Source organism: Otolemur garnettii, unplaced genomic scaffold, assembly GCF_000181295.1.
Source record: "Otolemur garnettii isolate 467f Iridium unplaced genomic scaffold, OtoGar3 scaffold00174, whole genome shotgun sequence".
Classification (NCBI taxonomy): Eukaryota; Metazoa; Chordata; class Mammalia; order Primates; family Galagidae; genus Otolemur; species Otolemur garnettii.
This window is the reverse complement of record NW_003852569.1, coordinates 2,073,866-2,086,121: the sequence shown is the minus strand read 5'-3', so window position 1 is coordinate 2,086,121 and position 12,256 is coordinate 2,073,866. Positions and strand designations below refer to the sequence as shown.

General features: G+C 52.2%; 2 protein-coding genes across 3 annotated transcripts in view; one reads left to right on the top strand and one right to left on the bottom strand.

The window, feature by feature from the left end:
* The window catches only part of CERS2 (ceramide synthase 2), a 10,004-nt gene extending 9,306 nt beyond the window's left edge, over positions 1-698 (bottom strand). Inside the window, exon 1 of one of the 2 annotated variants that reach the window (XM_012811784.2) lies at positions 670-698. The gene's annotated coding sequence lies outside the window, so the exon portion shown is untranslated. Of the gene's footprint in view, positions 1-204; positions 278-669 lie in introns of those variants that run through there. The other variant, XM_012811782.2, reaches the window with a different exon arrangement.
* Positions 699-7,947: 7,249 nt separating this feature from the next.
* ANXA9 (annexin A9) overlaps positions 7,948-12,256 on the top strand; it is a 12,812-nt gene continuing 8,503 nt past the window's right edge. Inside the window, exons 1-6 of the mRNA XM_003800393.3 lie at positions 7,948-8,018; positions 8,962-9,052; positions 9,210-9,306; positions 10,382-10,476; positions 10,694-10,807; positions 11,041-11,131. Coding sequence (XP_003800441.1) covers positions 8,978-9,052; positions 9,210-9,306; positions 10,382-10,476; positions 10,694-10,807; positions 11,041-11,131 — 472 coding nt within the window. The 5' untranslated portion in view covers positions 7,948-8,018; positions 8,962-8,977. The remainder of the gene's footprint in view (positions 8,019-8,961; positions 9,053-9,209; positions 9,307-10,381; positions 10,477-10,693; positions 10,808-11,040; positions 11,132-12,256) is intronic.

Below are 12,256 nucleotides of genomic sequence, written 5' to 3'. Positions count from 1 at the left end.
GGCCGCCCCTCGCCCAGTGCCCCCGGTGTCCGCGCCCATGTCCTCGTCCCCTCCTCGCCTCCCACCCCGCTGCCTCCCCCGCCGAGCCCTCCCCGCGGGTGCGCGGCGAAACGGCCCCCAGTTCGCCCAACTTTTCCGCGGCCCCTTCCTGCGCCCACCCCCGCACGCAGTGCCTCCGGCTCCCGGGCCGGGGTTCTGACTCACTCGGCGGTGGCGGCGCGGAGCTGACGGAGCCGGGAGCTGCTGCTCCGTCTGTCCCTCCGTCGGTGCCCCGAGCCCCCTCCCGACTGGCTCGGCTCACTCCTCTCCTCCCCCTTCCGCCCGCCGCCAGCCCACTCCCTCCTCCTCCCTCCGCCTCCCGCGGCCGCGGAGCCCAGGCCAGCCGAGTCCGGGGCGCCCGGGGAAAGAAAGGCCGTGCGCGCGCCAGAGGCCGGGACAGAGGGGGAGCGGCCTGGGCCTCTGCGCCGGGCGGCCGCGCCCAGGTTCCCCGCTTCCGACCGCCGCCCCCTTCCAGCCCTGGCGGGGCCCCCGAGCCCGGGCCTGGCGGCCGCGCCCACCACACTCACTACGCCGGGGGAGAAGCCCCGGACGAGGGAGTGCGGGCTCCTCCAGCCACTTGGGTCTCCTGGTTCGGGTTGGGATCCAGCCCACTGGGACCCCGCGACAGACCTGCCAGGTGCCAGCGGGTCCAGGCCCCGGAGCAGCGGTGCCCTTGCCCCACCCTGCCTGCCCCTGCTGCGGTTCGCGTCCTCAGCGCGGCGACTGCGGCCCCCGTGCCCTCTGCCTGGCCGGCTGCCCACTTCCCACAGCCGGCCCCACAGGGGAGCCCCGCGCTCTGCTGCGGGTGCCCAGGCTGAGCGCCGCTCGGGCCCCTGCAATCCCGCGGCCTCTGTGCCCCCAGAACCCGCGGTGTCTCTGCCTCGGTGCGGAGAGCGCTCACGCGCTCTAACCCCACTTCGGGGAGTCAGAGCCGCCCCTCCGCTTGTGTTTTGTAAAATGTATTTGACGTTTCGAACTATACCACGTCTATCCGTGTTCGATTTCATATTAAAAAAACAGTTTTCCCTTAAATAGTCTGGTAAATTTGCAGTTTCAGCACGAGGCAACACGTTTATCCTAGGTTTATAGAGAGCTACAGCCTACTCCTTTAGAAGCACTTTAAAAAACCTTGCAGAAATGTTGGCTTGTTAATGACGTCACAGTGAGAACCTCTGACAGCAGCTCTACCCACTTGCCTCAGGGTTTACCTAGTCAAGTCCCACTGTGCTTTAACAGTTCTCTTAAGGAGCAGGCCCTCCCAGCAATACAGTGGGCTGGACCCTCATCTACGAAGAGGAGAAAATCAAAAGCCAGGGCCTTCTCCAGGCTTTCCAAGTTCCCAGCAGCCCCTTCATCCTCCAGGCATATTTTCCTTTGCCCCTGTCAGAACTCCTTCCTTATTAGCAAAGTTTCAGCACCCTCTCCAGGGTCCTGTCTGCTACCACCACCCACACACCTTTCTCCAGCAGGGTTCCAGCATCTCTTTGGGTCACTCTCACCTCTCTCCATACTTCTATCCTGTTTGTCTCCCCTTTTTTAGCTTCTGAATCTTTTTCTCAGGTCGTTTTCCTAGATCCCAGTTTTTCATATGGTTCTCACCAGACTTTTTAAATGTTTCTTTAGGAGGACTGAAGCTGGTTAACTTTTTTTTTTTAAAGATAGCAGTAGGGAGGAGAAGTTTGGGTGCAGAAGTTGGATAAGTTCTGCAGAGCCTGAGAAATGAGATAAGAGGGTACACTCCCCAGGAAACAAAGGAAAAGGTAGGTTGAGAGGGGAAACTAGGTCTCAGTCAGCAGTAGGATGATGCTACATTCCCTCAACATACTCAGAGCACACAGGCCCCTCCCTTGCTGCACCGGAGCTTAGGATCACCACCCTTCCAACCCATCCCCCACCACGATGCTGGCATGGCCACGCCCACAGTGCCCCTAGCACTGCTTGCCTTGCCAGTGACTCACTTCCTCTGTATAGGTTGCTGAGGTCTCCCAAGCAGAGAACAGGCTATTGTCAGGCCAGAGTTTAGGTAACTAGGCTGACTTTTGGATGGACTTAGTTGTGGAGTTTTTCAGGTCAGGCTGACATATACAAAGCCTGTTTGGGTAAAGAGCAGAGGATGATTAGTACTTGAACAGAAAGATTCCAGTGCAGAAAATGTTTCCTAACAAGAGGTGAAATAGCCAGAAGGAATTTCTATGTATTCTGAAATCATACACTGTGAAGTATTTGTGGAAAAGCAATATAGGGGTTGGGTGTTGAAGAAGTATACCCGAGTCAACTGCCAAAGCACTATGTATTACTTCTTTTCCCATGTTTGCCACTAAAACGGTCCCCAAATCAACCACATCCTCATCAGTGATGAAGAAAAACATGGAGAGGGAATTGGAGACCTGGATTCTGTTTCCAACTCCATAGCCTTGGGAAGCTAGTCAGCCCTGTGCAGTCAGTAATGGAAAGGTGGTAGGTTCAGTAATCTCTAAAATCTCCTCCAACTCTGAAATTCTAAAAGGTTCCATCCATGGGGGTGGAAGGCAATTAGCACATCTGAAAACAGAAGACTGGCCCTGGAATTGAACAAAGCAAACCCCAGGGATAAGGAGTGTGATTCCACTCACACTGGAGACTTCGCTTCTGCCACCTGAATGACTTCTCAGTCCACCTTCTCCAAATTCAGAATCTGGCTTTATAGATTGGCCAGGAGTCCCCTGAAGAGAGTCTTCACCATTCTTTTATTTCCCTCTAAGTTTCCTTTAGACTTAAAGGAAAATAAAGGAATACAAAAAGCGGAGGGCACAGAGACCCTCCCTGGCTGGGAGCTGCCACCCTGGCCGCAGTAACCCAGCTTCCTCCTGCACGAGTCCAGAGATCTGCCTTACTGCGTCCAGTGAGTAGATACTTGCCTAAGGCTCTTCCTAGGACCCTATATGCTTAGCAAGTCCACCCAGGAACCTGAATTCCTCAGGACGCCACACTTCCCAACAAGTGTGCCGAGAGCATCACTTGCTATCTTGGGGGGAGCCAGAGAACCAAGTGGCCCCTAGGAGGCCGGGGCCTCCCTGTGGCTGCTGATGCCCTCTTGTGGCCAGATTGGGGATTCGCAAGAAGGAAGTGGCAGTGGCAGGAGAGAGTTAAGATCGAATTTCTTCAGGAAGACAATAATAACACTTACCATTATAAAATAATATAACAATATCGTTATTTATTAGCTAACATTTCTTCTTACTATTCTGTGCACAGCACTCTTTAAGTGCTCTACAAGTATGTATTAACTTTTTTAATTCTCACAATAATGCTATTATTATCTCTGTTTTGACCATGAGGAAACTGAGCACATGAGAGGTTAAGGTAGTTCTAAGATGACACAGGAAACCAGAATTCCACCTACAAGAAGTCTGGCTCTGGCTCGGCGCCTGTGGTTCAGGTGGCTAAGGCGCCAGCCACATACACCTAAGGTGGTGGGTTCGAATCCAGCCTGGCCCACCAAACAACAATGATGGCTGCAACCAAAAATAGCCAGGCATTGTGGCTGCGCCTGTGGTCCCAGCTACTTGGGAGGCGGAGGCAAGAGACTCGCTTAAGCCCGGAGTTGGAGGTTGCTGTGAGCTGAGATGCCACAGCACTCTACCCAGGGGGCAGCTTGAGGCTCTGTCTCAAAAAAAAAAAGAAGCAGTCTGGCTCTGGAGGCCGGGCACAGTGGCTCCTGTCTGTAATCCCAGCACTCTGAGAGGCCGAGGTGGGTGGACTGCTTGAGGTCAGGAGTTTGAGACCAGCCTGAGCAAGAGCAAGACCCTCCTCTCTACTAAAAATGGAAAAAAACTAGCCAGGTGTTGTGGCAGTTGCCTGTAGTTCCAGCTACTTACAGAGCTGAGGCAAGAGGATTGCTCAAGCCCAGGAGTTTGGAGTTGCTGTGAGCTATAATGATGCTACAGCACTCTACCCAGGGCAACAGAGTGAGACTCTGTCTTAAAAAAAAGAAAAAGAGGGGCAGTGCCTGTAGCTCAAAGGAGGAGAGCACCGGCCCCACATGCTGGAGGCTGTGGGTTCAAGCCCAGCCCTGGCTAAAAACTGCAAATAAATAAAAATAAATAAGAAAAAAAGAAAAAGAAGGCAGTGCCTGTGGTTCAGTGAGTAGGGCTCCAGCCTCATATATCAAGGGTGGCAGGTTCGAACCTGACCCTAGCCACACTGCAACAAAAAGATCGCTGGGCATTGTGGCAGGCACTTGTAGTCCCAACTACTCCGGAGGCTAAGGCAAGAGAATCACCTAAGCCCAAGAGCTGGAGGTTGCCATGAGCTGTGACGTAACAGGACTCTACAGAGGGCAACAAAGTAAAGACTCTGTCTCTAACAAAAAAAAAAGGCGGAGCCTGTGGCTCAAAGGAGTAAAGCGTTGGCCCCATATACCAGAGATGGTGGGTTCAAACTCAGCCCCAGTCAAAAAAAAAAAGAAAGAGGTAAAAGAGGGCGGCGCTGTGGCTCAAAGGAGTAGGGAACTGGCCCCATATGCCAGAGGTGGCAGGTTCAAACCCAGTCCCGGCCAAAAACTGCAAAAAAAAAAAAAAAGAGGTAAAAGAAATTCTGGGCCAGGCCTGGTGACTCACACCTGTAATCCTAGCAATCTGGAAGGCCAGAGCAGGTGGATTGCTTAAGCTCAAAAGTTCAAGATCAGGGCAGCACCTGTGGCTCAGTGAGTGGGGCGCCAACCCCATATACCCAGGGTGGTGGGTTCAAACGTGGCCCTGGCCAAACTGCAACAACAAAAAAAAATAGCTGGGTGTTGTGGCAGGCACCTGTAGCCCCAGCTACTTGAGAGGCTGAGACAAGAGAATCATTTAAGCCCAAGAGTTTGAGGTTGCTGTGAGCTGTGACACCACAACACTCTACCAAGAGCGACATAGTGAGACTCTGTCTCCAAAAAAAAAAAGGGTTCGAGATCAGCCTGAGCAAGAGCGAGATCCTGTCTCTATTAAAAATAGAAAAAAGAGGGCGGTGTTGGCACCTGTGGTTCAAAGGAGTAGGGCGCCCGTCCCATATGCTGGAGGTAGTGGGTTCAAACCCAGCCTTGGCACCTGTGGCTCAAGTGGCTAAGGCGCCAGCCACATACACCTAAGGTGGCGGGTTCGAATCCAGCCCAGGCCCACCAAACAACAATGATGGCTGCAACAAAAAAATAGCCAGGCGTTGTGGCTGGCGCCTGGGTCCCAGCTACTTGGGAGGCAGAGGCAGGAGACTCGCTTGAGCCCAGGAGTTGGAGGTTGCTGTGAGCTACGATGCCACAGCACTCTACCCAGGGGAATAGCTTGAGGCTCTGTCTCAAAAAGAAAAAGAAAGAAAGAAAAGAAAAGAAATACAATCTTATAGGCATTTGGCAATACTAGACACATTTGTTAACAATGTATTCCAGATTCACGGAAATAAAGAAAAAAAATAGAAAAAAATACTTGGGCATGTGGCAAGTGTCTGTTGTCCCAGCTACTCTGGAGGCTGAGGCAGAATTTCTTTTCTTTTTTTAAGACAGAGTCTCAAGCTGTCACCCTGGATAGAGTGCTGTGGCATCGAATCTCACAGCAATCTCAAACTCCTGGGCCCAAGCAATTCTCTTGCCTCAGCCTCCCAAGTAGCTGGATTTCAGGTGCCTGCCACAACACCCAGCTATTTTTTGACCGGGGCTGGATTCGAACCGGCCCACTCTGGTGTATGTGGCTGGCGCCTCAACCGCCTGAGCTACAGGCACCAAGCCGGCAGGAGGATTTCTTTCTTTCTTTTTTTTTTTTTTGCAGTTTTTGGCTGGGGCTGGGTTTAAACCCGCCACCTCTGGCATATGGGGCTGGCGTCCTACTCCTTTGAGCCATAGGTGCCACCCAGGAGGATTTCTTAAGCCTAGGACTTTGGAGTTGCTCTGAGCTGTGGCATCACAGCACTCTACCTTGGGCCACTGAGTGAGACTCTGCCTCAAAAAAAAGAAAGCAAAGGTAGTCTGGCTCTAGCTCCAAAAACTTTGCTTTTTTTTTTTTTTTTGGCCAGGGCCTGGGTTTGAACCTGCCACCTCTGGTATATGGGGCCGGCCCCTTACCCCTTTGAGCCACAGGCTCTGCCCCAGAACCTTTGCTTTTAGCCGTCATACTAAGACTAGGTCGTATCTTTCATATTGCCAGGTAAAATACAGGGCATGTAGTTAGGTCACAGTTTCAGATAAATAAATAATTTGTTAGCATAAGTATGTTCCTTGAAATATTTTGGTCATACTTTCATCAACAAATTATTCATTGTTTACTTGAAATTCTAATTTAACTATGTGTCCTATATTTTAGGGGGATGTTTGTTTGTTTGTTTGCCCAGGGCCTGGGTTTGAACCCACCACCTCTGGCATATGGAGCCGGCGCCCTACCCTTTTGAGCCACAGGTGCCACCCTTTTGTTTTGTTTTGTTTTTGAGACAGAGCCTCAAGCTGTCCCCCTGGGTAGAGTGCTGTGGCATCACAGCTCACAGCAACCTCCGACTCCTGGGCTCAAGCGATTCTCCTGCCTTGACTTCCCAAGTAGCTGGGACTACAGGAGCCTGACACAATGCCCGGCTATTTTTTGGTTGCAGCCGTCATTGTTTGGCTGGCCGGGCTGGATTCAAACCCGCCAGCTCAGGTGTATGTGGCTGGCGCCTTAGCCGCTTGGGCCACAGGTACTGAGTCTGTGTCTTGTATTTTTATTTACTTAATCTAGCACCGCTAATTTACAAGACATTTTGTCTGCCACATGCCATCCAAACATATCACCTCATTTAATTGTTCCCAGAAACCTGTGCTCAGATGTCTAGCATGTTCCCCTAACACAGCCTCTCCCGATGTTTCATTTAGAGAGCTAAAATGCCTAGCTAAGGTCACAGAACATAACAAGTGGCAGGGCTGGGGACTGAAGCCACATTCTCCAATTCTAATACATGCAGGGTTCCGCTTTAACAGGAGAGAAAAGTGAGAAGTGATTACACCACAGAAATGTGCCTTTATGATGTCTCCTCAGGCCTAGTTTGCAAGTTCCTCCTCCAGTGATGTAGGAAAACTGGGGAGGGCCTTCCAAGGTCGGGAAAGTGGCAGAGTGGGGCAGACAGCTCTGTGCCAAGTGACCTCTCTAGGGAGGCAGGGAAAGAGACTGTGTCCAGACCTGAGGGAGCTAAACATGAGGAAGGAGGACTGAGGCTCCCCAGGACTGTTCCCTACTGCTCTGCTGGGGTTTTATCACCTGCAGCTAAAACAGCCAGAGAGCCCTGGCTGCCAAAGGGCCACAGAAACTTGGGCCTAGGGAGCCTCATTCATCTGCCTGCTGCCTTTGGGGATAATACCCTTTGCATTTTTCGCTCCTGTCTCTGTTGATTTGCTCCCACCCCCAAATACCTGTGCCCTTTCTTCCCCAAGATATGAACACCTAGGCTGGCTAACTCTAACAAGGCAGTAGTCAGGGAGTTTCTGGGCTGGGACCCCCTCTGGGGTGCAGCTGGGGTGCCCTGCTGGTATGTGCCCCAACAGGTTTTTCTCTATCAGCTTTGAAATCAGCCAGGAGCCTGTCTGACCTGCCCCCCAGGGAACTGGAGCCAGAGGCAGAGCCAGGTCAGAAGCTGGACTTAGAGAGGAGGCTTCTGGGTCCCTCGCAGCCCCACAGGGAGAGCAGTGCACAAAGCTGCCTGTGTCTGTGGCTGAGCTGCTAAGAGGCTGAGTGGAATTCACTCCAGTGGGTTGACTTCCTGGGAGCAGAGATGCCAGGCAGGGAGGTGCTTATGTGTGTGACCCAGTACAGCCTGGTCTTCTCCCACGTCTGGGAGGGGCCAGAGTCAGAGACAACAGCTGGGCTGGTCTGCAAGAGAGGTCATCTGACTGGCTGCCCAGCCCGGGCCGTACACACCCCTTCTCTCTACCAGGCCACACAGGAGCCGGTGCCCACATAGGCAAGCTCCAGGCATAAAGACGACACCTGCCTCACCTCTAGCACCTTTGGGTAAGCACTGAGCCTGGGTCCTCATGTTGGGGAGAACTGTTGATTGCTTGGGGGAGGAAAGAATGTGTTTTCTTCTAATATGAAGGTGCCTCCTCTCTGGGCCAGGCGCCCATGAACCTGCAAGGACACTATTCACATCAGCTCAGAGACTGCACCTTCTGTCCTAAAGATTCTGGCCTGAGACAATGAGAGTGACAGGCAAAAAGCAGGTAGATAGCTTTATAGGCAAGGACTAGGGGCTTGCTTGTAGGTTGGGGCTGCATGTGGGGAAGATGGTATTTGGAGTTGTCTCGTATTCCACATACTTACTCCTGCCACCTCACTTCAGTGTTCTACATGGCTCCAGGAGCCTCCACCCAGGCCATGGGAGGAAGGGACATCCACTTCAGATCAAGGACTGAGGAGATTCGGCACCATGGTGCTTGTTCTAGGAGCACCCCTCATCAATCCTTGCTTCTTTTTTTTGAGACAGAGCCTCAAGCTTTCATCCTGGGTAGAGTGCCGTGTCTACACAGCTCACAGCAACCTCCAGCTCCTGGGCTTAAGCGATTCTCTTGCCTCAGCCTCCCAAGTAGCTAGGATTACACACACCCACCGTTGGCCCAGCTATTTTTTGGTTGTAGTTGTCATAGTTGTTTGACAGGCCTGGGCTAGATTCAAACCCTCCAGCTCTGGTGTATGTAGCTTGTGCCTGAGCGGCTTGAGCTACAGCGCAGAGCTGATCCTTGCTTCTTAAAGGAGACTGTGAGAGGTGCAAAAGGTGGAAGCTTCCTTTTACCCCTCCACTTCAGCTCCATTCTGGCTCCCAAACCTGCTAAGTGGGTTGATCTTTTTCTGAAACAAAAGGAAGGAATAGGAAATGAGAGCCCAGACTCTGGGGTTCATAAAGAGGCCCAGAAGGGCTGGGAAATTGGGCTCTGTTAACTCCTGTGTCCTTCCCCAGGCCAGTCAGCCGCACCATGTCTGTGAGTACCATGAAGACAGCACCATCCCTCATCCAAGAGATCCTCAGCTACCTGGGCCTTGCCAACAAGGTAGAAGCTATTGGGATTGTAGTTTTTAATGCATTGACTCAGGGGCTGGGAGAGGTTAGAAGAATAGGCAACTGGAGGACAGGCCCTGAGCTATACCAAGGACTCCGCTGGGGGCACTGAGGACTGTGGCCCTCCTGATCACCCTGAACTCTTACAGACTGCAGCTTGGGGGACCCTGGGAACCCTAAGGACATTCTTGAGCTTCACTGTGGACAAGGATGTACAGAGGCTGCTGAGGGCCATTACAGGCCAAGGTAAGCCCCTACCCTTCTGCACCTGGAAATCTACCTTTATTTATTTATTTATTTATTTATTTATTTATTTTGAGACGGAGCCTCAAGCTACACCCCTGGTAGAGTGCCATGGCATCACGCTCATAGCAACCTCCAACTCCTGGGCTCAAGAGAGTCTCCTGCCTCAGCCTCCCAAGTAGCTGGGACTACAGGCGCCCGCCACAACACCTGGCCATTTTTTGGTTGCAGCCATCATTGTTGTTTGGCGGGCCCGGGCTGGGGATTTGAACCCGCCACCTTAGGTGTATGTGGCTGGCCCCTTAGCCGCTTGAGCCACAGGCGCCGAGCCAACCTTTTTTTTTTGAGACAGAGTCTCACTTGTCACCCTCAGTAGAGTGCTGTAGTTTCATACCTCACAGCAACCTCAAACTCTTGGGCTCAAGCGATTCTCTTGCCTCAGCCTCCCAAGTAGCTAGGACTACAGACACCCACCATGCTCAACTATTTTTAGAGACGAGGTCTCACTCTGGCACAGGCTGGTCTTGAACCTGTGAGCTCAGGCAATCCACCCACCTTGGCCTCCCAGAGTGATTACAGGTGTCTACCTTTTAGAAGAAGGAGCCAGGAAAGAGGAAGTAATGGTGGTCAGGAAATGTGTGTGGAATGCCTTAGCTCTTGTATGTCAAGTGCCATGGTAGGTGTGTCACTCCCATTCTCACAACACCCCTGTGAGGTAAGGCTTATTATTTCCATCCTACAGATGTGGAAACTGGGGCTCAGGAAGGGTAAGAGCCTTGCCCAAGGTCACACAGCTCATAATGGCAGAGCCAGGACTCTAATCTAGGTCAGCTAATCCCCCCAAATCATTTTTTGACCATCACACCAGAACAACCTTGCCTAAATTTGGGTCGTATTTGCATGCTATCTTAATACTTTATTTGTACTTTCTTTTGAGATCAAATAATAGTGGGGGTGATACAGCCCCTGCTCCTTTCCTTCCCAGCCCTTTTCTAGTCCTTGTTCTTTGCTCCAAGAAGTAGGGGGATCCCTTTTCTACAAAGACCCTGTTTACAGCTCAGCCTTAATCTTGGTTCAGGCGTGGACAGTAACGCCATTGTGGCCGTGCTGACCAATCGGAGCAGAGAGCAAAGGCAGCTTATCTCTAGAGCCTTTCAGGAGCGCACCCAACAGGTAAGACCACTCTCACCTCCCAGGAGCAGTGGGCTGGGGTGCCTGAGGACCCAGGGTACAGCAACAGCAGCAGAGGCCAGCCTCTGCTTCCCAGCTAAACAAGGGGCTGTGCTTCAGGCCTGAGATGAAATCCAGCCAAATCTTCCCAAATGTCCCCACACTTCCAGGGCCCTCCCCCTGCTCCTCATGCCTCTACTGTGGGGACCATTTATTATAGGACCTGCTGAAGTCCCTCCGAGCAGCGCTGTCTGGCAACCTGGAGAAGATCGTGGTGGGTCTGCTGCAGCCCATGGCCCAATTCGATGCCCAGGAATTGAGGACAGCCTTGAAGGTGCCGGAGAGGAGATTTGCTGGGGTGTCTGTGAATTGAGGATGCCACTGAGGGAAAGAGAAGGCTGACTGCCTTGCCTTTGCCTACGGCAGAGGGGTGGACTTGGAAGAGGGCCCCGTCTAATCACCCCGTATTGACTCTTAGAGGAAGTGGCCAGTGTCTGCTCTCTGCCATTCGGTCTGCCCCCCTAATGACATAGCCCATTCTCAGAGTGTCCTTTCAATTTATTACAGGCCTCAGATTCTGCTAAAGATGTGGCCATAGAAATTCTTGCCACCCGAGCCCCACCTCGGCTACAGGAGTGCCTGACAGTATATAAACACGGTAAGATTATGGAGGGTGGGGCTGGGAAGGGTGACTCATACCTGTAATCCCAGCACTCTGGGAGATAGAAGCAGAAGGATTGCTTGAGGCCAGGAGTTTGATATCAGCCTGAGCAAGAGCCAGACTCTGCAAAAAATAGAAAAATTAGGCCTGGCGTCTATGGCTCAAGCGACTAAGGTGCCAGCCACATATACCTGAGCTGGTGGGTTCAAATCCAGCCCAGGCCTGCCAAACAACAATGATGGGTGCAACCAAAAAATAGCCGGGCGTTGTGGCAGGCACCTGTAGTCCCAGCTACTTAGGAGGCTGAGGCAAGAGAATCGCTCAAGCCCAGGAGTTGGAGGTTGCTATGAGCTGTGATGTCACAGCACTCTACCCAGGGCGACAGCTTGAGGTTCTGTCTCAAAAATAAATTAATTCATTCATTAACCAAGCATTGTGGCCAGCACCTGTAGTCCCAACTACTTGGGAGGCTGAGGAGGATCACTTGAGCCCAAAAGTTTGAGGTTGCAGTGAGCTATAACACTACTGCACTCTAGCCAAGGTAACAGGGCAACACCCTGTTTCAAAAAATAATGGAAAAAATGAAAAGAATAATATGGAGGGAAGGAGTCCAAGATCTGAAGAAGGTTCTGTAGGACAATTAACTCCTCTCCTGCACTCCATACTGCAAGCCACCTGGGAACCTGGCTGCCTGAGTTCTGTCCCCGTGGGGTCACTCCTCCATCCCCTGCCAGTGCCTCCATGTCTCTATTGGAGAGAGCCGGGTCTGACTGGGTTTTTCATTTTGTTTAGTTTAGTTTTGTTTTTTGAGATAGAGTCTTTACTTTGTCGCCCCTGTAGAGTGCCGTGACACATAGCTCACAGCAACGTCAAACTTTTGAGCTCAAACAATTCTTTTGTCTTGGCTCGGTGCCTGTGGCTCAAATGGCTAAGGCGCCAGCCACATACCCCTAAGGTGGCGGCTTCGGATCCAGCCCGGGCCCACCAAACAACAATGACGGCTGCAACCAAAAAATAGCCAGGCATTATGGTGGGCGCCTGTGGTCCCAGCTACTTGGGAGGCTGAGGCAGGAGACTCGCTTGAGCCCAGGGGTTGGAGGTTGCTGTGAGCTGTGATGCCAC